This window comes from Salvelinus alpinus, chromosome 4, assembly GCF_045679555.1.
Source record: "Salvelinus alpinus chromosome 4, SLU_Salpinus.1, whole genome shotgun sequence".
NCBI classification, from domain to species: Eukaryota; Metazoa; Chordata; class Actinopteri; order Salmoniformes; family Salmonidae; genus Salvelinus; species Salvelinus alpinus.
The window spans coordinates 39,804,783-39,830,668 of NC_092089.1; the positions used below are offsets into that span (position 1 = coordinate 39,804,783).

Here is a 25,886-nt window from a genome sequence, read left to right on the forward strand (position 1 = left end):
GTCAACTGCAGCACCTGCTGCTCACTCAACTGGCTGTAAGTCAACACACATGGAAATGCACTCACACACTCACACATGCACACACATGCCCAAACACACACACTTGTGAACAGAGAGAGCAGGACAAGAGTGCAGGTAGGAGGAAGTGTGTGTGTGTGTGTGGTCTGCAGTTTGCTCTTTGCTCTGTGGGCTATTAAGGTTGGCTGTCAGCAGGTATTGTGCTGGTGCACCAACCGGAACACTCCCGCCCTCCGCCCAGTGAACGATTGTGTTTACACACACCACTAGACATGCAGTATTAGAATAATCCGCTAGCCAATGGGTTTGTTTTGCAGCAGGAGCCGTCTGGAGTGGGAGGGAGGAGACGAAGGGTACTGTGGTGTCTTTGAAGAAAGGACAGGAGAGGAGGAAAGGGAGGAGAAAGGGTGGGGAGAGGGAGGTACTGTTGTGTCTGTGGCTTGTTTGCTGGTGCTAAATCTGACTTCTGCTTGCTGGGTGTGAAACATGCCCTGTAAGGCCGGGGCTCTAGCTGTGGCCCTACTCTGCTCTGGTCTGCTCTGTGTGGAGACTCCACATGTCTTAACATGTCTTCTCTTTCCCTACCTTCCTCAAAACACTAACCCTAGCCCAGGTATTATCGCTTTCCCTACCTTCCTCAAAACACTAACCCTAGCCCAGGTATTATCTCTTTCCCTACCTTCCTCAAAACACTAATCCTAGCCCAGGTATTATCTCTTTCCCTACCTTCCTCAAAACACTAAACCTAGCCCAAGTATTATTGCTTTCCCTACCTTCCTCAAAACACTAACCCTAGCCCAAGTATTATCTCTTTCCCTACCTTCCTCAAAACACTAAACCTAGCCCAAGTATTATTGCTTTCCCTACCTTCCTCAAAACACTAACCCTAGCCCAATTATTATCTATTTCCCTACCTTCCTCAAAACACTAACCCTAGCCCAAGTATTATCTCTTTCCCTACCTTCCTCAAAACACTAAACCTAGCCCAAGTATTATTGCTTTCCCTACCTTCCTCAAAACACTAACCCTAGTCCAAGTATTATCGCTTTCGCTACCTTCATCAAAACACTAACCCTAGCCCAAGTATTATCTCTTTCCCTACCTTCCTCAAAACACTAACCCTAGCCCAGGTATTATCTCTTTCCCTACCTTCCTCAAAACACTAACCCTAGCCCAAGTATTATCTCTTTCCCTACCTTCCTCAAAACACTAACCCTAGCCCAAGTATTATCTCTTTCCCTACCTTCCTCAAAACACTAACCCTAGCCCAGGTATTATCTCTTTCCCTACCTTCCTCAAAACACTAACCCTAGCCCAAGTATTATCTCTTTCCCTACCTTCCTCAAAACACTAACCCTAGCCCAAGTATTATCTCTTTCCCTACCTTCCTCAAAACACTAACCCTAGCCCAAGTATTATCTCTTTCCCTACCTTCCTCAAAACACTAACCCTAGCCCAAGTATTATCTCTTTCCCTACCTTCCTCAAAACACTAACCCTAGCCCAAGTATTATCTCTTTCCCTACCTTCCTCAAAACACTAACCCTAGTCCAAGTATTATCGCTTTCCCTACCTTCATCAAAACACTAACCCTAGCCCAGGTATTATCTCTTTCCCTACCTTCCTCAAAACACTAACCCTAGTCCAAGTATTATCGCTTTCCCTACCTTCATCAAAACACTAACCCTAGCCCAAGTATTATCTCTTTCCCTACCTTCCTCAAAACACTAACCCTAGCCCAAGTATTATCTCTTTCCCTACCTTCCTCAAAACACTAACCCTAGTCCAGGTATTATCTCTTTCCCTACCTTCCTCAAAACACTAATCCTAGCCCAAGTATTATCTCTTTCCCTACCTTCCTCAAAACACTAACCCTAGCCCAAGTATTATCTCTTTCCCTACCTTCCTCAAAACACTAACCCTAGCCCAAGTATTATCTCTTTCCCTACCTTCCTCAAAACACTAATCCTAGCCCAAGTATTATCTCTTTCCCTACCTTCCTCAAAACACTAACCCTAGCCCAAGTATTATCTCTTTCCCTACCTTCCTCAAAACACTAACCCTAGTCCAAGTATTATCGCTTTCCCTACCTTCATCAAAACACTAACCCTAGCCCAAGTATTATATTGACCATGACTGTTATTGTAATTTCCCTACCTTCCTCATTGGCACAGACACACACACACACACACACACACACACACACACACACACACACACACACACACACACACACACACACACACACACACACACACACACACACACACACACACACACACACACACACACACGCGCCACTATATATACACATTGATTTAGTACTGTAGATATGTGGTAGTGGTGGAGTAGGGGCCTGAGGGCACACAGTGTGTTGTGAAATCTGTGAATGTATTGTAATGTTTTTAAAATTGTATAAACTGCCTTAATTTTGCTCGACCCCAGGAAGAGTAGCTGCTGCTTTGGCAGAATCTAATGGGGATCCATAATAAATACAAATACAAAACACTAACCCTAGCGGAGGTATTATATTGACCATAACTGTTATTGTCATTTACAGTGAAGGAAGATGAGACTAGTGAAGCAGGACAGAGCATATGGAACAGCCGACTGGGCTACAGTAAAGGACAGCGCATAGAGAACAATGGTCTGAAGCAGGTCATTGTCATGGGTGAAAGTGGAACTGACAGCCTTTTAACTGCTTTGCAGATATGAAACAAACAGACAATCATAATATCAGAAAAAAGTATCAAATTCCCAGTTTAAGCTACAAAACCAGGTTTTAAAAATAGGTTATATTTGACTCAAAATTCCATGACGTAGAGTAAGGCATTGTTGGCAGAATAGATGGATGCAGTTCAATGCCTGACTAAAATACAGTGACTAAAAATATAACATGTAAAGTGTTGGTCCCATGTTTCATGAGCTGAAATTTATAAATACAATTCCATTAAAAAAATGCTTTTTTCACTCAAATTTTGTGAACAAATTTGTTTACATCCCTTTTAGTATGCATTTCTACTTTGCCAAGATAATCCATCCAACTGACATGTGTGGCATATCAAGTCGCTGATTAAACAGCATGATTGTTAAACCTTGTGCTGGGAACAATAAAAGGCCACTCTAAAATGTGCAGTTTTGTCACACAACACAATGCCACAGATGGGGCAGATGGGACAATTGGCATGCTGACTGTAGGAATGTCCACCAGAGCTGTTGCCAGAGAATTTAATGTTAATTTCTCTACCATAAGCCGGCTCCAATGTTGTTAGTAGAACGTCTAACTGGCCTCATACAGACAACGTGTATGGCGTTGTGGGCGAGCGGTTTGCTGATGTCAGCGGTGTAAACAGAGGGCCCCATGGTGACGCTGGGTTTATGATATGGGCAGGCATAAACTATGGACAACAACCACAATTGCATTTTATCGATGGCGATTTGAATGCACAGAGATACCATGATGAGATCCTGAGGCCCATTGTTGTGCTATTCATCCGTGGTCATCGCCTAATGTTTCAGCAAGGATCTGTACAGAATTTCTGCAAGCTGAAAAGGTGCTAGTTATTCAATGGTCTGCATACTCACCAGACATGTCATCCATTGAGCACGTTTGGGATGCTCTGGATGGATGTGCACGACAGCGTATTCCAGTTCCCGCCAATATCCATCAACTTTCGCACAGCCATTCAATAGGAGTGGGACAACATTCCACAGGCCACAATCAACAGTCTGATCAACTCTATGCGAGGAAAGGTGTCATGCTGCATGAGACAAATGGTGGTCATACCAGATACTGACTGGTTTTCTGATCCACGCACCCTACCTTTTTTTATGTACAGTCGTGGCCAAAAGTTTTGAGAATGACACAAATATAAATTTTCACAAAGTCTGCTGCCTCAGTTTGTATGATGGCAATTTGCCTATACTCCAGAATGTTATGAAGAGTGATCAGATGAATTGCAAGTCCCTCTTTGCCATGCAAATGAACTGAATCCCCAAAAAACATTTCCACTGCATTTCAGCCCTGCCACAAAAGGACCAGCTGACATCATGTCAGTGATTCTCTCGTTAACACAGGTGTGAGTGTTGAGGAGAACAAGGCTGGAGATCACTCTGTCATGCTGATTGAGTTAGAATAACAGACTGGAAGCTTCAAAAGGAGGGTGGTGCTTGGAATCATTGTTCTTCCTCTGTCAACCATGGTTACCTGCAAGGAAAGACGTGCCATCATCATTGCTTTGCACAAAAAGGGCCTCACAGGCAAGGATATTGCTGCCAGTAAGATTGTCCTGTGTCATGCCAACAGTAAAGCATCCTGAGACCATTCATGTGTGGGGTTGCTTCTCAGCCAAGGAAGTGGTCTCACTCACAATTTTGCCTAAGAACACAGCCATGTATAAAGAATGGTACCAACACATCCTCCGAGAACAACTTCTCCCAACCATCCAGGAACAGTTTGGTGACGAACAATGCCTTTTCCAGCATGATGGAGCACCTTGCCATAAGGCAAAAGTGATAACTAAGTGGCTCGGGGAACAAAACAATGATATTTTGGGTCCATGGCCAGGAAACCCCCCAGACCTTAATCCCATTGAGATCTAGTGGTCAATCCTCAAGAAGCGGGTGGACAAACAAAACCCCACAAATTCTGACAAACTCCAAGCATTGATTATGCAAGAATGGGCTGCCATCAGTCAGGATGTGACCCAGAAGTTAATTGACAGCATGACAGGGCGGATTGCAGAGGTCTTGAAAAAGAAGGGTCAACTCTACAAATATTGACTCTTTGCATCAACTTCATGTAATTGTCAATAAAAGCTTTTGACACTTATGAAATGCTTGTAATTATACTTCAGTATCCCATAGTAACATTTGACAAAAATATCTAAAGACACTGAAGCAGCAGACTTTGTGAAAATTAATATTTGTGTTATTCTCAAAACTTTTGGCCACGACTGTAGTGTAGAGTAGAGTGTCTGTCCATTAAAGATGTGTTATAAAGGTTTTTGGATAACTTCAGCGAGTAGTTTTGAAAGTAGCGCTCACGAGCCAAAATGGGTCCTCGAAAATTGAGCACAATTGTGTATAACGTTATCCATTTTGTATGATATGTAACGTCCTGCAAATAGGGACGTACATTTTTGTTTGCAATTTGTACGATACGTTACGAATGTGTAACTGCTTCAGACATAAGCCTTACAACCAGCCTGCCAGCCAGCCACACTGCAGACACCAGACTGCCAACCAGCCATCCATCCAAGCCTCTAACCCATCCCTGCCCCCATCCTAATCTGTTCTCATGTGTTCCCTGTCTGTCTCATAACCTAAGCTTGACAGTGGCACCTCCCTTCCCTCCTGCCCTGATCTCTGCTCCCTGATCCCTTGCTCTGGCCTCACTGTCCTCTATCCTCCGTCCTTTACCCTGGCCCCCTGGCCCCCTGACCCCTTAAAGTGGAACTGAAAGCGTTTTACAATATGAAATCTTATTCAGATCTGTTCATATACACTCCCAGCAAGCACTTTTCACGTTTTTACACTTTCATAGAACGTTTGGGAATTACGTATAGTAAGGCATTTGTGAAAATTCTATTGCAAAATAGAGTGGGACAATTAATATACATTGCAGTAAATAAAACCTAATAAAATTGTGTCAGTCTTGTCCAGGACCGGACTCTACACAGATCGGTGTGCAATAGCCAATCAGAGTCACAGAGTCACAATGTGTTGGTACCATTCTTTATTCATGGCTGTGTTCTTAGGCAAAATTGTGAGTGAGCCCACTCCCTTGGCTGAGAAGCAACCCCACACATGAATGGTCTCAAGGTGCTTTACTGTTGGCATGACACAGGACTGATGGTAGCGCTCACCTTGTCTTCTTCGGACAAGCTTTTTTCCGGATGCCCCAAACAATCGGAAAGGGGATTCATCAGAGAAAATGACTTTACCCCAGTCCTCAGCAGTCCAATCCTTGTACCTTTTGCAGAATATCTGTCCCTGATGTTTTTCCTGGAGAGAAGTGGCTTCTTTGCTGCCCTTCTTGACACCAGGCCATCCTCCAAAAGTCTTCGCCTCACTGTGCGTGCAGATGCACTCACACCTGCCTGCTGCCATTCCTGAGCAAGCTCTGTACTGGTGGTGCCCCGATCCCGCAGCTGAATCAACTTTAGGAGATGGTCCTGGCGCTTGTTGGACTTTCGTGGGCGCCCTGAAGCCTTCTTCACAACAATTGAACCGCTCTCCTTGAAGTTCTTGATGATCCGATAAATGGTTGATTTAGGTGCAATCTTACTGGCAGCAATATCCTTGCATTTGAAGCCGTTTTTGTGCATAGCAATGATGACGGCACGTGTTTCCTTGCAGGTAACCATGATTGACAGAGGATGAATAATAATTCCAAGCACCACCCTCCGTTTGAAGCTTCCAGTCTGTTATTCGAACTCAATCAGCATGACAGAGTGATCTCCAGCCTTGTCCTCGTCAACACTCACACCTGTGTTAACTTCTTACGGCTGAGATCGGCTGAGATCCCGTTAACGGGATCGACTTGACAACAGCCAGTGAAAGTGCAGGGCGGCAAATTCAAACAACAGAAATCTCATAATTAAAATTCCTCAAACATACAAGTATTTTACACCATTTTAAAGATGAACTTGTTGTTAATCCCACCACAGTGTCCGATTTCAAAAAGGCTTTACGACGAAAGCACACCATCTGATTATGTTAGGTCAGTAGCTAGTCACAGAAAAACACAGCAATCACAAAAAGCAGGAGTCACAAAAAGCAGAAATAGAGATCAAATGAATCACTAACCTTTGATGATCTTCATCTGATGACACTCATAGGACTTCATGTTACACAATACATGTATGTTTTGTTCGATAAAGTTCATATTTATATCCAAAAATCTTAGTTTACATTGGCGCGTTATGTTCAGTAATGTTTTGCCTCCTAAACATTCTGTGATTTTGCAGAGAGCCACATCAATTTACAGAAATACTCATAATAAACATTGATAAAAGATACAAGTGTTATACATGGAACTTTAGATAAACTTCTCCTTAATGCAACCGCTGTGTCAGATTTCAAAAAACTTTACGGAAAAAGCACACCATGCAATAATCTGAGTACGGCGCTCAGACACAAAAACAAGCCATACAGGTACCCGCCATGTTGTGGAGTCAACAGAAGTCAGAAATAGCATTATAAATATTCACTTACCTTTGATGATCTTCATCAGAATGCACTCCCAGGAATCCCAGTTCCACAATAAATGTTTGTTTTGTTCGTTAAAGTCCATCATTTACAGTGGGGCAAAAAAGTATTTAGTCAGCCACCAATTGTGCAAGTTCTCCCACTTAAAAAGATGAGAGAGGCCTGTAATTTTCATCATAGGTACACTTCAACTATGACAGACAAAATGAGAAACAAAAATCCAGAAAATCACATTGTAGGATTTTTTATGAATTCATTTGCAAATTATGGTGGAAAATAAGTATTTGATCACCTACAAACAAGCAAGATTTCTGGCTCTCACAGACCTGTAACTTCTTCTTTAAGAGGCTCCTCTGTCCTCCACTCGTTACCTGTATTAATGGCACCTGTTTGAACTTGTTATCAGTATAAAAGACACCTGTCCACAACCTCAAACAGTCACACTCCAAACTCCACTATGGCCAAGACCAAAGAGCTGTCAAAGGACACCAGAAACAAAATTGTAGACCTGCACCAGGCTGGGAAGACTGAATCTGCAATAGGTAAGCAGCTTGGTTTGAAGAAATCAACTGTGGGAGCAATTATTAGGAAATGGAAGACATACAAGACCACTGATAATCTCCCTCGATCTGGGGCTCCACGCAAGATCTCACCCCGTGGGGTCAAAATGATCACAAGAACGGTGAGCAAAAATCCCAGAACCACACGGGGGGACCTAGTGAATGACCTGCAGAGAGCTGGGACCAAAGTAACAAAGCCTACCATCAGTAACACACTACGCCGCCAGGGACTCAAATCCTGCAGTGCCAGACGTGTCCCCCTGCTTAAGCCAGTACATGTCCAGGCCCGTCTGAAGTTTGCTAGAGAGCATTTGGATGATCCAGAAGAAGATTGGGAGAATGTCATATGGTCAGATGAAACCAAAATATAACTTTTTGGTAAAAACTCAACTCGTCATGTTTGGAGGACAAAGAATGCTGAGTTGCATCCAAAGAACACCATACCTACTGTGAAGCATGGGGTGGAAACATCATGCTTTGGGGCTGTTTTTCTGCAAAGGGACCAGGACGACTGATCCGTGTAAAGGAAAGAATGAATGGGGCCATGTATCGTGAGATTTTGAGTGAAAACCTCCTTCCATCAGCAAGGGCATTGAAGATGAAACGTGGCTGGGGCTTTCAGCATGACAATGATCCCAAACACACCGCCCGGGCAAAGAAGGAGTGAAGGTCCTGGAGTGGCCTAGCCAGTCTCCAGATCTCAACCCCATAGAAAATCTTTGGAGGGAGTTGAAAGTCCGTGTTGCCCAGCATCAGCCCCAAAACATCACTGCTCTAGAGGAGATCTGCATGGAGGAATGGGCCAAAATACCAGCAACAGTGTGTGAAAACCTTGTGAAGACTTACAGAAAATGTTTGACCTCTGTCATTGCCAACAAAGGGTATATAACAAAGTATTGAGATAAACTTTTGTTATTGACCAAATACTTATTTTCCACCATAATTTGCAAATAAATTCATTAAAAATCCTACAATGTGATATTCTGGATTTTTTTTTTTTGTCTGTCATAGTTGAAGTGTACCTATGATGAAAATTACAGGCCTCTCTCATCTTTTTAAGTGGGAGAACTTGCACAATTGGTGGCTGACTAAATACTTTTTTGCCCCATTGTATGTCCAAATACCTCCTTTTTGTTCGCGCATTTAGTACACAAATCCAAACTCAGGAGGCGCGGGCAAGTCCAGATGAAACTTCAGACTAAAAGTCATATTACAGTTCGTAGAAACATGTCAAACGAAGTATAGAATCAATCTTTAGGATGTTTTTATCATAAATCCTCAATAATGTTTCAACCGGAGAATTCCTTTGTATGTAGAAATGCAATGGAACGCAGCTAACTCTCACGGGAGAGCGCGAGACTGAGCTCGTGGCACTCTGCCAGACCCCTGACTCAAACAGCTCTCATCCCCCCCTCCTTCACAGTAGAAGCATCAAACAAGGTTCTAAAGACTGTTGACATCTAGTGGAAGCCTTAGGACGTGCAATATGACCCCATAGACACTGCATATTTGATAGGCAATGACTTGAAAAACTACAAACCTCAGATTTCCCACTTCCTGGTTGGATTTTTTCTCAGGTTTTTGCCTGCCATATGAGTTATGTTATACTCACATACATAATTCAAACAGTTTTAGAAACTTCAGAGTGTTTTCTATCCAAATCTACTAATTATATGCATATCTTAGCTTCTGGGCCTGAGTAGCACGCAGTTTACTCTGGGCACCTTATTCATCCAAGCTACTCAATACTGCCCCCAGTCATAAGAAGTTAACGAGAGAATCACTGACATGATGTCAGCTGGTCCTTTTGTGGCAGGGCTGAAATGCAGTGGAAATGTTTTTGGGGGATTCAGTTCATTTGCATGGCAAAGAGGGACTTTGCAATTAATTGCAATTCATCTGATCCCTTTTCATAACATTCTGGAGTATATGCAAATTGCCATCATACAAACTGAGGCAGCAGACTTTGTGAAAATTTATATTTGTGTCATTCTCAAAACTTTTGGCCACGACTGTACACTGTTAAACAGCATAGTCAGAGCTGACCAGCTTCCATTGCTTCTGCTCCGATACTTTCCGATGCACACATTCATGCATATGTACATAGTCTACATACACACACATAGAGTCGCAGACACCCACTGCAAACATGGACAGACAAGGTCAAACGACAGTGGATGAGACGAGACGTAAAATGCTCTGATGGTACTCTCTGATAGTGAGGAAATGTCTGTGCGTGTGTGTGTTTGTGTGTGTGTGGGTGTGTGAGTGTGTGTGTGTCACCACGTGTTCACTGCTCTCGCTGCACTTAGTTATCACCTTCTCACTTAACTTCCTGCTCCTTTCCAGTAATCGGCAGCAGTAAAAAAGGATTTGACCTGAAGATGATTATGACGAACCATGCTGAAATGTCTTATACCCATCTTAGCCACATTCCAGTAGAGAAAGCCACACGCTCTCTCGGTTAGATATCTATTGTAGGAGTATTATTCTCATACTAAACTGTTGCTGACAGTCTTCATTTTGTCGAAAATGTGCATCAAGAATGAAATCTAAGTGCTTTCGACAAGTCACCGCGGTGAAACGGCCACAACATGCGGCGAAGTGAACCATATTTGAATGGTTCCACACATTTGCATGCAAATGACCTGTCTGTGCTCTACTCGGTTAGTCAATATTTACCGAGTGACTATCTAATAGCCCAAGCAGGATTTTATTTCTTCATCACACAAAATTCCCTGATATATAAGACCCAGCATTTAACTGATAATCACTTTGACTTCCACTATGAAAGGAGGTGGATCTTAATCTGGGTCTCCAGTTCTTGACCTGATTATTACTAGACTGCGCTGCACTCTCCTGAGGGTACTAGTGTTAAAGGCCTACTGCCTACAGTATGCTGTTCAGATCCTGACTTTTGTCTGTCGTGGGGTAGACTAAGTTTGTTAGTAACATTTAGGATATGATCTGTCCTCCTGCCCAGTAACAGACACAGTTACACTGAAGAGGAAGTGGGACCTTTGACATTTATGTTGGGAAATAGTGGTGTTTGACCAAAAAGTAGGAAACATAGTTCTCCTCCGCTCCGCTGTTACAGGAGAATTACATCTGTATTTTCCCTGTTGTTTCTCTTCTCTCTTGTTCTTCTTCCCCTGTGAGAGTAAGACAGTTCCTCCTCCTCTTCCCCTGTGAGAGTGAGGCTGATGATTTAGTCTGACCACCAGCCACACAGTGCTTAAACAGCAGGCAGGCTCTACCTTGCTTCAGTCAGTCAGTCAGTCAGGGGCATGGGGCTGCATGGAGCTACAGTTACATTGCTACATGTCCTATTATAACACCTTCTAAGTGAGGAACACATGTTTGTCTGTAGTGTGTTCTGGTGTTTGTGTGTAGTGTGTTCTGGTGTTTGTGTGCAGTGTGTTATATTCAGGGCTGGATACTTGTCTTGTGTAATGATGATGTGTCTCTGTTTGTTGGGGTCTGTGTTTTTCCACTCTGGAAAAGTACAAGGACTAGGGCTGTTTAGATGTCTGCTGTGTTGTTGATACGTTTGGCCATTTATCACCATGTTGTAACACTGAGCCATTGGAGCGACCATTTCAACTTGCCCAGATGAAGGCCTATAATATGTCCATGCAGTCGTTTAGTATGTCCCTCTCACGTGTGATGAACTACACCACCGCCTCATCCGCTTGACACACACACACACATACACAGGCACACACACAAACACACACAAACACATAGACAGGCATGTCTGGACGTGCAGGCAGGTAAGGTAGGCTGTGATACCGAGCCCAGTCAGAGCACGACAGAGTGTAAGGTATTCATGATTCCACAACAAATGGAGTTAGTTATGAAGCTGAAGTCACATGATAGGGAAGATCCTCCAGTCTAGCACTGGCTGATGTCACTCACGTCCCTGAGACACTGCATAGCATGTTCATGCATGTTGCCTTCACAAACGTCAACTCAAAGTAGTCTAGTAGTAGTAGACTGGAGGGAATACAGCTAACTCCGGACTACATATGCCCCATGAGAGAGACTGGGGTCAACTCAATGTACACTCAAAACTCATATTAGAGAAAGGCACAACATGTGTGTTTGTATGCTTCTGAGGAAGTTGCTTATGTGGCTCTATGTAGTAATAACATTCTGCAGCATGTTGAAAGTAACTTTACTGTCTTGCTGGGCCCAAAGCCCAGACACTGTTCCCATGCTGCGCTCTCCTACAGGGGACAACTGTAGAGATATACTGCTACTGCTGTGCTACTGACTGCTGAAACTATACCAGTGCTCTTCCTCGCCGCTCGCTACCCTCGCCACTCGCTGGTGTTAATTTGTCTTTACTCTTGTTAAAAGTAGTGAACTACAGTATATAGGAATAGAGTGCCATTTGGGATGCAGAGTTGGAGAAGAAATGGTGGGCAATCACGACCAGACCACCCTGCCATAGCACCACCCCATCCCACTTCCAGTGCCTCAACATGCTGCACTCCACTAACTCTGCTTCTCTAACCATTTGAAAGCCAACATGCTGCACTCCACTAACTCTGCTTCTCTAACCATTTGAAAGCCAACATGCTGCATGAGTATTGAAACAATATCAAAATATTGTGTGTGGCAGGGGAAATAATTTACCCAGACAGAAGTGCTAGACCTTGGCCCTTGTCTCTCTTTCATTCTCTCTCTCTGTCCCTCCCTGTTTCTCTGTCTCTGTCTCTCTCTCGCTCATTCTCTCTCTGATCCTCCCTGTTTCTCTGTCTCTCTCTCTCTGTCTCCCCACCTCTCTCAATTTTCAATTAAATAAAATTTGCTTTATTGGCATGATGTAACAATGTACATATTGTGTACTTTCTCTCTCTCTCTCTCTCTCAATCTCTCTATCTTATTCTCCCTCTCCCCCCAACCCCTTTCTCACTCACCCCAACCCTTCTTTTTTGAGTGTTTGATTATTTATTTTGTGTTGAGGTAGATTAATAAAAAAATGTCCATGTGTCACTCATCCACTCAGCTATGTAGTGTACCGTCTCTTTACCTCGCTCCTCCCTACTTCCCTCCATCCCTCTTTCCTGGAAAAAGTCATTCCCCACAGGGTCAGTGGTTTGAGAAGCCCATCTCCAACACAAGACGCAGGGCTGTAAATCTGTACATTTCTCCACGACATGTACAGTATTGCTGTTTTTGTTATTCACGTCATGTGTTGCTTGTACGTACAATACTAACACCGTAGCTGTTCTCAGTTAAGTTGTTTTGTCTCCTTTGACTGTTCTGTTTTCATATCTCCTGTAGGCCTGCATGTTAACCAAGGACACTGAATTTGACTAGAAATGACTGTTCTGCCATATTACCATTGCGTAATGCTGTACTGCTGCCTAACACCTAAGCTACTCTAGGCCTTAACAGAAAATACTACAAGTGTGCTGGGTTTTCTTTTGTTCCTTACTCATGTACTGCGCTGTTTGAATTGACTGGATCTGAGTTAGACGATACATCCAGTAAGTTTTCCATCTGGGTCAAAGAAACAGTTGCTGAATGACACACATGATGCTACAATATGGTTTGGTTTACATGTGTTCCAGCTGTTCCCTTTATCCTAGTAATGCTAAGATGCCATGGCCTGGTTTAGGCTACATGTGTTCTCTACTGTATGCTGAGTACTGTATGTCCTAGTAGTTAAAACACACCTGCTTTACGTGTTCTACTCTACACTGAGGACGCTGTCATATATCCCCTTATTATCCCGATCCTGGAGCATCTGGTACCCTGATCCACGCTATAAAGCATGTGTGAAACGCAAACAAACCCTGGCTGAAATGAATCCTGGACCTGTGTGAATATCGGTACCAGGTATTGTGACACGGCAACAGAAGTCGCATGGAACTTGTTGGCTCATTGTAAGCTCGCTAACGTCATGTAAAATGTGTGTCTTGCTAATCCTACCATGAAACGGTTATTTTCAGGTTTTGTGAAAGCAAAATGTATTTGTAGCATTCTCACAAATGCTCCAGGAAACCGAACCAGGGCAACGAATTTCATGTAAAAATGCTGTGTTTTCCCTTGTACTGAAGGTGACTGGCGGTCTGCAATATAGTACCACTGGAATGCCTGGGAAAACTGTAGTAATTTTTTACAAGCCGCTGTAGCATAACATGTCCTTAACTGCTGCCTGGGTTGGCAATTTATGATCCTATTAAAAAGTTACAAAGGCACATGATTATCTGTTATGTTAGGAATGAGGCTCTTATTACACTGGGTTATTACACTAGGTGTGGTTTGACAGTTTTCTCCTTTTGTTTATAAGCCTGAGTCTAGATTCCCTGTTTGAAGCTATCGATCCATATATTGTGTCTCACTCCCAGGGTAATCAGGTCTTGTGTTTTCAGGGATTCTCTCTCTTTTGCTCTCTCTCTCTCACTCTCTCGCTCTTGCCTGCTCTCTCTACCCCCTCTCTCTCTCTCTCCCCCCCTCTCTCCCCTCTCTCTCTCTATACTGAGTTAAGTATACAAAATCAGTGGCTGCTAATTAGTCTATATCTCTTTTAATCAGACACCATTCATTCTCTGTGTCATTATCCTTAACAGAGTTTTGAGGTAAATCTTTAAAAAACGCCTACAGGAGATGATGATGAATCTGTCAAGAAGTAGGTGGTGTAGAACAAGAGTTTTCAAACCTCTCCTCAGGGACCCACGGCCGTTACATGTATTTGAACTATTCCTGAGCTAGGGAATATTTTACGAGATACCGGTATTGATGCACGGACCGGTTTGGGTTTTTACTTGACCTTCTATAGTGGTATTTGAATGTTTGGTTTGTTAAATGTGATACGCTGTGTGTAACGTCCATATTTATAGTTTACTTTGCTACTTGAGTCATCACTCTCTTCCCATGCCGCTTTCCACACAGACCTAGCCCCGCCCCCGTCACTCAAGGAGCGCATTCAAGGTGTTCTTCCTCGACTACGAGACACTTGTGTTCAGTCTGCATGGTCAATGTAGCATATGCAACAATGTTGATGGCAACGATGCTGTTTTCACTTTGCTTCTTAATATAAATCCACTAGCGTTCTATAATTACATTATTTGTTTGTGTTTCTTACATCTGCAAAGAGCTAGTTTGTCTTTTCTTAGCAAGTTGGGCCTAAATCATTTTAGCCGCTAATGCTAATCGCTAGTTAGCTGGCTAGCTAGCTAATAAATGTACTGAGTCAGAGCAAACATAATTAGCTATACAACCTGTTAATACCAGTGATGGTGTAGACCTAAATCAGCATGTTGTTTGTGCAACAGTATTTTATAAATCAAAGAGGAATACTAGAAGCATGAATATGTTAGCTACATGAAGTGGATTAGAGAAAACATTAAATGTAGCCAAAGATTATAGGGTCCCCTAGGAAACACTTATCAACACTCTGGTTCCTACCCTGTCACAATAACTCCTCCCTGGCATTTTCATTTGTTGTCATGTCAAACAACACTGTATTCAAAGTGCCCAGTATTATATTCTAACTATAGAATTAGAATAATCGTTCTATTTCCATGATTCCAACAGTTCACCCAAGTGTTGCTCTAAATACCAAGTCAAATCGCAATTGCGACATTTGGTTAAAAAATAAGGCCTAGATTGTTTGCCCATATCGTGTAGCCCTATGTAGCAGTGTGGACATTATCTCAAATGAGTGGAGGAAATGTAGAAATTGATGAAAATGCTGAATTTTTGGGGGGTTGAAGATTAATTGAACAGTATTAAGACAATCAGAATGGAGAAAGACCATTGAAATCCCATAGAATGTATGTGTTAACCACCCTAGGATCACTCACTACTCATAAAGCAAATGTAGAACTTTTATTATTCAAAAACATAAAATACTGTCAAATACCGTAATACAGTTTAAATGCCGTGATATGATATTTTGGCCATATCGCCCAGCCCTATCCTTAGCTAGCACAACTGATTCAGCTTGTCAACTAAGATAGTTGAGGCAGAGACAGACCAGACAGACTTTATGCCCTGCATGATGCTGATGACAGTTTGTCTCTTCGTTTACAGAAGACATGTCGAGGCACATACAGATCTCACTGTTTCAGCTCCCTTCATTTTCTTTCTTGCACGCTAGCACACACAAAACACCCTCTTTCTCTCTCACACACACCTCCACATGTCTCACGCTTTATTAAATCTGCTGGATACTCTTAATTACTTCACTGATTAGAATCGATCACATGCTAATGATAGTACAGAGGAGATTAATTAAAAAAACAGACTGAGCATTATTAAGAGCATTGGGCCAGTAACCGAAAGGTCGCTGGTTCGAATCCCCTTGCCGGCAAGGTGGAAAAATCTGCCGTTCTGCCCTTGAGCAAGGTAGTTAACCCCCAAACAACAACTGCTCCCCGGGCGCCGATGACGTTGATTAGGACAGCCCCCCGCACCTCTCTGATTCAGAGGGGTTGGGTTAAATGCGGAAGACACATTTCAGTTGAAGGCATTCAGTTGTGCAACTGACTAGGGATCCCCCTTTCCCCTTAAGAAGATTCCTCATCAGTGAAGACTTAAGCCAAAGCTTCTCTTTAGGTACTGTAGTCAGGTCGTACCAATGTCATTATTACCATTCCATGTCACAGATGGCCATTTGAATCTCTTCCCTCATGGCTCTAGGGGTCAATTGATGACTGGTTCATGAACTCCAGTTGTACCTTGAGCTCTTTAGTCTTTGTCTGCGCCCAAATGCCACCATTTATAGTGCACTCCTTTTTACCAGTGTACATATGGCTCTGGGTAGAAGTAGGGCAGTGTAGGCTTACACTGGAATCTCACACTGTCATATGCAGATTTATTCTGTCCATTACTGTAAGGATATTGCTGTGTCACTCCCATACAATGAGCTCACTCCTCGCTCTCATGTATGTTCAGTAGGATATTCTCACATGTGATACTGTCTGAAATCCCACCTTTCAGAGTTAACACTCCATTGATTTTCACACAATAGCTTTCTGCTGTACGTCCTAGGTAATTAAATTGGATTTTGACGAGGCTGTGCTGCAGAAAAATGTAGGTTTTAGCCTCACTGTTCACAGAACAGGTCTGATGGTATCAACTCTGACTCAAACCTAGCTGCAGCTTTAAATGGTGTGAAATGGCTGTTCAAAATCACTTTGAGCTGGAAGATTAAAATGTCCGTGTGGTTACCACTAACCCATTGTGCTGGTGGAGAACCCTGTAGGGTGGCCATGGTAACATGCAAGTGATTGTGTGTTCACAGCATTTCGGTTACTGGCTCAATGCTATAACCACTAGGCTACCTGCCACCCCTGATAGACTAGCATTCAACGGACACACGTCATGCACACACTGATTGCAGAGCTGGCAGCAGTGTGATTAAAATGTACTGTGCTATGACGTTGAGAGAGATAGAGGTAAAGACAGACCTTGCATTGTATTACAGGATCCTAGCAGCATTTAACTGTTTATGTAGTAGCAGTGACACTGTGAGTCATTGTACTAAAAAATCTGAAACATAGGAGTCTGTTTTCGGTGGTTGTGGCATACAGTACCGGGTCAAATACAAGTCAGAAATACTTTCAATTATTTACCTCAGAGTTTGCAAAAGTGTTTTAGGTGTTTGACCCAAGTCTGTTTGGAATTAATCTCGGTTAACCTAGAACCAAAATCTTGCATAATTTGGACATGTTTACGTAATCTGTCCGAGAGAGATTAGTTTGGCCTATAGAATAAAAAAGTGAGTTGACTCCGACCAGGCTGGTGATAATGTTGTGTAGTTTTACTGCTGCTGCTGTGTCCTCTGTATTCAGGCTTGGGGGCATTCCAAATGGCACCCTATTCTCTTCATAGTGCACTACTCTTGATTTGAGCCCTATGGGCCCTGGTCAATAGTAGTGCACTATAAAGGGAATAGGTTGCCATATGAGACGGAGCCTTGGTGTTGTCGTAGAGGGGGGTTGCTGTGGGTTTGTTCAGACTACCTAAAGCCAGCTTTGAGCTCACCTTGTCTGGAAGCCAAAGAGGTCAGCCAGGAGAGCTCCAGTGTGGGCCAACAACACAGTCACACATTTTTCCACAGTGTGGAACAACACCGTCACACATTTTTCCACAGTGTGGAACAACACCGTCACACATTTTTCCTCTGTGTGGAACAACACCGTCACACATTTTTCCTCTGTGTGGAACAACACCGTCACACATTTTTCCACAGTGTGGAACAACACCGTCACACATTTTTCCTCTGTGTGGAACAACACCGTCACACATTTTTCCTCTGTGTGGAACAACACCGTCACACATTTTTCCACAGTGTGGAACAACACAGTCACACATTTTTCCTCTGTGTGGAACAACACAGTCACACATTTTTCCACAGTGTGGAACAACATAGTCACACATTTTTCCACAGTGTGGAACAACACCGTCACACATTTTTCCTCTGTGTGGAACAACACAGTCACACATTTTTCCTCTGTGTGGAACAACACCGTCACACATTTTTCCACAGTGTGGAACAACACCGTCACACATTTTTCCTCTGTGTGGAACAACACCGTCACACATTTTTCCTCTGTGTGGAACAACACCGTCACACATTTTTCCACAGTGTGGAACAACACCGTCACACATTTTTCCACAGTGTGGAACAACACCGTCACACATTTTTCCTCTGTGTGGAACAACACCATCACACATTTTTCCTCTGTGTGGAACAACACCGTCACACATTTTTCCACAGTGTGGAACAACACCGTCACACATTTTTCCTCTGTGTGGAACAACACCGTCACACATTTTTCCTCTGTGTGGAACAACACCGTCACACATTTTTCCACAGTGTGGAACAACACAGTCACACATTTTTCCTCTGTGTGGAACAACACAGTCACACATTTTTCCACAGTGTGGAACAACATAGTCACACATTTTTCCACAGTGTGGAACAACACCGTCACACATTTTTCCTCTGTGTGGAACAACACAGTCACACATTTTTCCTCTGTGTGGAACAACACCGTCACACATTTTTCCACAGTGTGGAACAACACCGTCACACATTTTTCCTCTGTGTGGAACAACACAGTCACACATTTTTCCTCTGTGTGGAACAACACCGTCACACATTTTTCCACAGTGTGGAACAACACCGTCACACATTTTTCCACAGTGTGGAACAACACAGTCACACATTTTTCCTCTGTGTGGAACAACACAGTCACACATTTTTCCTCTGTGTGGAACAACACAGTCACACATTTTTCCACAGTGTGGAACAACACAGTCACACATTTTTCCACAGTGTGGAACAACACCGTCACACATTTTTCCTCTGTGTGGAACAACACAGTCACACATTTTTCCACTGTGTAAGCTGTATGAGGAAGGACTGTACTGCACACACTCACACAACACAGTGTGTCCTCCAAAGACAAATATAAGCATAGTGGCAGAAAGGAGCTGAGCAAAAAAATCCTGCTCACAATAAAACATTTAGCCTAGTCACTGAGAGGTTCAGACTACACAACACCTACAGTATGTGGAACTAGGCTAACTGGGCTGTAGCTATAGATATGGGGAGCTAGGCTAACTGGGCTGTGGCTGTAGATATGGGGAGCTAGGCTAACTGGGCTGTGGCTGTAGATATGGGGAGCTACGCTAACTGGGCTGTGGCTGTAGATATGGGGAGCTAGGCTAACTGGGCTGTGGCTGTAGATCTGGGGAGCTAGGCTAACTGGGCTGTGGCTGTAGATATGGGGAGCTACGCTAACTGGGCTGTCTGTGGCTGTAGATATGGGGAGCTAGGCTAACTGGGCTGTAGCTATAGATATGGGGAGCTAGGCTAACTGGGCTGTGGCTGTAGCTATTTTTAGTTAACCTTTATTTAACTTGGCAAGTCAGCTAAGAACAAAGTCTTATTTACAATGACAGCCTAGGAATAGTGGGTTACCTGCCTTGCTCAAATCAAATCAAAGTTTATTTGTCATGTGCGTTGAATAAAACAGGTGTAGACCTTATAGTGAAATGCTTAGTTACAGGCTCTAACCAATAGTGCGGAGAAAAGAAAGTATGTGTGTGTGTGTGTGTGTGTGTGTGTGTGTGTGTGTGTGTGTGTGTGTGTGTGTGTGTGTGTGTGTGTGTGTGTGTGTGTGTGTGTGTGTGTGTGTGTGTGTGTGTGTGTGTGTGTGTGTGTGTGTGTGTGGGTAAGTAAAGAAATAAAACAACAGTAAAAAGACATTTGAAAATAAGAGTAGCAAGGCTATATACAGACACCGGGTAGTCAGGCTTATTGAGGTAGTATGTACATGTAGGTATGGTTAAAGTGACTATGCATATATGATGAACAGAGAGTAGCAGTAGCGTAAAAAGAGGGGTTGGTGGGTGGTGGGACACAATGCAGATAGCCCGGTTAGCCAATGTGCGGGAGCACTGGTTGGTCAGGCCAATTGAGGTAGTATGTACATGAATGTATGGTTAAAGTGACTATGCATATAAGATAAACAGAGAGTAGCAGCAGTGTAAAAGAGGGGTTGGGGGGGCACACAATGCAAATAGTCTGGGTAACCATTTGGTTACCTGTTCAGGAGTCTTATGGCTTGGGGGTAAAAACTGTTGAGAAGCCTTTTTGTCCTAGACTTGGCACTCCGGTACCGCTTGCCATGCGGTAGTAGAGAGAACAGTCTATGACTGGGGTGGCTGGGGTCTTTGACAATTTTCAGGGCCTTCCTCTGACACCGCCTGGTGTAGAGGTCCTGGATGGCAGGCAGCTTTGCCCCAGTGATGTACTGGGCCGTACGCACGACCCTCTGAAGTGCCTTGCGGTCGGAGGCCGAGCAATTGCCGTACCAGGCAGTGATGCAACCGGTCAGGATGCTCTCGATGTTGCAGCTGTAGAACCTTTTGAGGATCTCAGGACCCATGCCAAATCTTTTTAGTTTCCTGGGGGGGGAATAGGCTTTGTCGTGCCCTCTTCACGACTGTCTTGGTGTGTTTGGACCGTTTAGTTTGTTGTTGATGTGGACACCAAGGAACTTGAAGTTCTCAACCTGCTCCACTACAGCCCCATCAATGAGAATGGGGGTGTGCTCTTTCCTCCTTTTCCTGTAGTCCACAATCATCTCCTTAGTCTTGGTTACGTTGAGGGAGAGGTTGATATTCTGGCACCACCCGATAGGTCTCTGACTTCCTCCCTATAGGCTGTCTCGTCGTTGTCGGTGATCAGGCCTACCACTGTTGTGTCATCTGCAAACTTAATGATGGTGTTGGAGTCATGCCTGGCCATGCAGTAGTGGATGAACAGGGAGTACAGGAGGGGACTGAGCACGCACCACTGGGGAGCTCCAGTGTTGGGGATCAGCGTGGCAGATGTATTGCTACCTACCCTCACCACCTGGGTGCGGCCTGTCAGGAAGTCCAGGATCCAGTTGCAGAGGGAGGTGTTTAGTCCCTAGGTCCTTAGCTTAGTGATGAGCTTTGAGGGTACTATGGTGTTGAACGCTGAGCTGTAGTCAATGAACAGCATTCTCACATAAGTGTTCCTTTTGTCCAGGTGGGAAAGGGTAGTGTGGAGTGCAGTACAGATAGCATTATCTGTGGATCTGTTTGGGCGGTATGCAAATTGGAGTGGGTCTAGGGTTTCTGGGATGATGGTGTTGATGTGAGCCATTACCAGCCTTTCAAAGCACTTCATGGCTACGGACGTGAGTGCTACGGGTCTGTAGTCATTTCAGCAGGTTGCCTTTGTGTTCTTGGGCACAGGGACTATGGTGGTCTGCTTGAAACATGTTGGTATTACAGACTTAATCAGGGACATGTTGAAAATGTCAGTGGAGACACCTGCCAGTTGGTTAGCACATGCCCGGAGCACATGCCCGGAGCACACGCCCTGGTAATCCGTCTGGCCCCGCAGCCTTGTGTATGTTGACCTGTTTAAAGGTCTTACTCACGTAGGCTACGGAGAGCGTGATCACACAGTCGTCCAGAACAGCTGATGCTCTCATGCATGCCTCAGTGTTGCTTGCCTCAAAGCGAGCATAGAAGTGATTTAGCTCGTCTGGTAGGCTCGTGTCACTGGGCAGCTCGCGGCTGTGCTTCCCTTTGTAGTAGTTTGCAAGCCCTGCCACATAAGACGAGCGTCGGAGCCGGTGTAGTATAATTCAATCTTAGCCCTGTATTGACGCTTTGCCTTTTTGATGGTTCGTCGCAGGGCATAGCAGGATTGCTTGTAAGCTTTCGGGTTAGTGTCCCGCACCTTGAAAGCGGCAGCTCTACCCTTTAGCTCAGTGCGAATGTTGCCTGTAATCCATGGCTTCTGGTTGGGGTAGGTACGTACAGTCGCTGTGGGGACGATGTCCTCGATGCACTTTTTGATATAGCCAGTGACTGATGTGGTGTACTCCTCAATGCCATCGGAAGAATCACGGAACTTGTTACAGTCGTTAAGGGGCAGAACGACAGATTTTTACCTTGTCAGCTCGGGGATTTGATCTAGCAACCTTTCGGTTACTGGCCCAACGCCCTAACTACTAGGCTACCTGCCGCAGCTATTTCTCAGTCCCTTCTAACCAGTTTAGTAGAAAGCCACCTTGATAAGTTAATCCTGTGTGGAGGGATCCTGTGTGGATGGAGGGATGGGTTAGGGAGGGAGGGATGGATAGATACGTGCGTCTTGGTTCTCCTGTGTGCTCCTGCCGGCTGACCTGCTTTCCTGCCTGCCTAATCTCTCTCTCTCTGCTGCCTGCTCAGTCCTCCCATCTGGATGGAGCAGGTGTGGTGTGTGTTTGTGTGGCACAAGTGTCTCTCCTCTCTCTCTTCTCTCCTCTTCTCTCTCCTCTCTTTCTCTCTCTCTGTATCTCTCTCCACTGACCCCTCCACACAGAGCAAGGGTCATGGAGGCCAGAGGCTTTATTGGTTCAGTGACACACAAATCCTCAGCATATCTTCAAGTTTCTTGGCTTGAGATGGAGAGGGAGCGCGAGAGGGGGAGAGAGGGGGAGAGAAAGGGAGGGAGAGACAGACAGAGGGAGAGAGAGGTCACCTTCCTGTCTCATAGTGTCAGGGTCATTGTGTAAGACTGCCCCACTAGGTCAGTAGTTGACGCCAGTTATATGTGAGCTGACTGGGAGAAAACAAGACTAATGTCTACTGGGGGAAACCCCTGTTCAATACACAGCATAGCAGATCACAAAATCAATGTAATGTCTGCCCTGGTCTGTCCAGCAGAGTAGACAGCCTTCAGAAAACCTCATAGCAGCACAGATATAGATAGTACAGTGGATGTGTGTCATCTATTTCACTAAACAGTTCATATTAATAGTTGTAAAGTTGGCAACTTGGCCTCATGCAGACCTCTGAATCTAATGTGTAATGAAATCCAGAGATCCATAGAACTCCACTGTCACCTTGCCTTTTTGGGTTAACAAGAGTGTGTATACTACTAGCAGTGTCTCTGTGAGCCCTGTGTAGTACAGTGCAGTATAGCCTATCAGTGTCTCTGTGAGCCCTGTGTAGTACAGTGCAGTATAGCCTAGCAGTGTGTCTGTGAGGCCTGGGTAGTACAATGCAGTATAGCCTATCAGTGTCTCTGTGAGCCCTGTGCAGTACAGTGCAGTATGGCATATCAGTGTCTCTGTGAACCCTGTGCAGTACAGTGCAGTATAGCCTAGCAGTGTGTCTGTGAGGCCTGGGTAGTACAATGCAGTATAGCCTATCAGTGTCTCTGTGAGCCCTGTGCAGTACAGTGCAGTATAGCCTAGCAGTGTCTCTGTGAACCCTGTGCAGTACAGTGCAGTATAGCCTAGCAGTGTCTCTGTGAGCCCTGTGCAGTACAGTGCAGTATAGCCTAGCAGTGTCTGTGTGAGCCCTGTGTAGTTACAGTGCAGTATAGCCTAGCAGTGTCTCTGTGAGCCCTGTGTAGTACAGTGCAGTATAGCCTAGCAGTGTCTCTGTGAGCCCTGTGCAGTACAGTGCAGTATAGCCTAGCAGTGTCTCTGTGAGCCCTGTGTAGTACAGTGCAGTATAGCCTAGCAGTGTCTCTGTGAGCCCTGTGTAGTACAGTGCAGTATAGCCTAGCAGTGTCTCTGTGAGCCCTGTGTAGTACAGTGCAGTATAGCCTAGCAGTGTCTCTGTGAGCCCTGTGCAGTACAGTGCAGTATAGCCTAGCAGTGCCTCTGTGAGCCCTGTGTAGTACAGTGCAGTATAGCCTTGCAGTGTCTCTGTGAGCCCTGTGCAGTACAGTGCCGTATGGCCTAGCAGTGTCTCTGTGAGCCCTGTGTAGTACAGTGCAGTATAGCCTAGCAGTGTCTCTGTGAGCCCTGTGTAGTACAGTGCAGTATAGCCTAGCAGTGTCTCTGTGAGCCCTGTGTAGTACAGTGCAGTATAGCCTAGCAGTGTCTCTGAGAGCCCTGTGCAGTACAGTGCAGTATAGCCTAGCAGTGTCTCTGTGAGCCAAGTGTTACTGAGTGTTACTGATAAGCTCAGGCTTGCAGGGCTAATGAGCAGCGGTATGGACGCCATGGATACGGTTGCCATGTAGGATGGAACTCATCGGGACGGTTTACTGTGAGTGTGGGTCATTAACAGCCGGGAGCAGAGCTCTTAAAACATACTCCTTATTGTGACAACACACAGAGACAGCACCGTTTGCCTTGTCGGAGTGGGCACTCCAAGCACAGTTCTTTAGTTGCGGTGCCGGCCTGCCAGGGTTTGTGGCTTTGCTTTCTACCTTCGCTTTTTTTCGTTGCTTTGACAATTTTTCATCTCCTTTGTTTTGACCATCTGCTGGTTGAGGTGGGATGGCAGACAGGCAGATGATGATTAACAAAGAGAAGAAAGCCTGCTGATGATAGATAGGTTAGCTGCCTATGCAAACACTCCAGGCTGAGCCTGCCTGTCCTGAACACAACATTCCTCTTCATAGCCCTCTGCTATCTGCTCCAAGTGGATTGCTCTCGTGTGTGTGTGTGTGTGTGTGTGTTTGTGCGTCTGTGTGTGTGTATGTGTGCGTGCGTGCGTGCGTGCGTGCGTGCGTGCGTGCGTGCGTGCGTGCGTGCGTGCGTGCGTGCGTGCGTGGTATTGAGATGTGAACAGACAGAGAGGAAGGACTCCCCATCTCCTCAACCTTCCAGTATCATCATCACCTTCACTTGTCAACTCGTCAGGAAGTACCCTACTTCTACTTTCCTCCAGTGACTGAAAGCTGGTTTATTTATACTCAACTCTTCCGCACTCTCCCCACTTTCCCTTCTTCTTTCTCCTTTTCTTTTTTGACCCTCCTCCTGGTCCCCTTGTTTGATGGTGCCAGGACCCCTCTTTCTCCCTCTCTCTTCCTCGCTCTCCCTCTATCTGTCTCTCTCTTCCTCTCTCTCTCCCTCTATCTGTCTCTTCCTCTCTCTCTCTCTCTCCCTCTATCTGTCTCTCTTTCTCCCTCTTTCTCCCTCTCCCTCTCTCTCTCTCCCTCTATCTGTCTCTCTCTGTCTCTCCTTCTCTCTCTCTCCCTCTCTTTCTCTCTTTCTCTCTCTCCCTCTATCTGTCTCACTCTGTCTCTCTTTCTCTCTCTCTCCCTCTATCTTTCTCTCTTTCTCTCTCTCTCTCTCTCTATCTGTCTCTCTTTCTCTCTCTCTCCCTCTATCTGTCTCTCTTTCTCTCTCTCTCCCTCTATCTATCTCTCTCTGTCTCTCTCCCTATATCTCTCTATCTGTCTCTCTTTCTCTCTGGCTCAGGGTTTCACTCAATAGGATGACCCTTAATCGTCCCATTGATCTCCCTCCCCGTCTCCCCCCTCCTCCCTGTGTGGGTCTGTGTGTGACAGCCACAGTGGAGACCCAGACATAAGCTTAGCCCGGTCCAACAACAGAATGCTGGGGGTCAAGACCAGGTCAGGTCCAGAGTCATAGAAACTTTATCCCAAGTGCTATACAAAATGAGAATGTTTGAGTCTGTAATTTCAGGTCCTTAACCCCACCCCCCATTTATTATAAGGGTAATAGGGATAATATGGTCATGTTTATATCCTCACAGTCCCTCACTACCTCATGCAGGCCCTCTGTGGCCTACACTGCTCTACTGTCAATGACAGTCAACAGGGCATGTGAGCTGC

At 44.8% G+C, this 25,886-nt stretch overlaps 1 protein-coding gene across 3 annotated transcripts in view; it reads left to right on the forward strand.

Moving 5' to 3' along the window:
* LOC139573500 (E3 ubiquitin-protein ligase znrf2-like) overlaps window positions 1-25,886 on the forward strand; it is a 91,676-nt gene that overhangs the window by 9,201 nt on the left and 56,589 nt on the right. The window contains exon 2 of one of the 3 annotated variants that reach the window (XM_071397009.1): window positions 2,578-7,347. The exons of the other annotated variants lie outside the window; for them this stretch is intronic. Coding sequence (XP_071253110.1) covers window positions 2,578-2,732 — 155 coding nt within the window. The 3' untranslated portion in view covers window positions 2,733-7,347. Of the gene's footprint in view, window positions 1-2,577; window positions 7,348-25,886 lie in introns of those variants that run through there. 3 annotated transcript variants of the gene reach the window in all.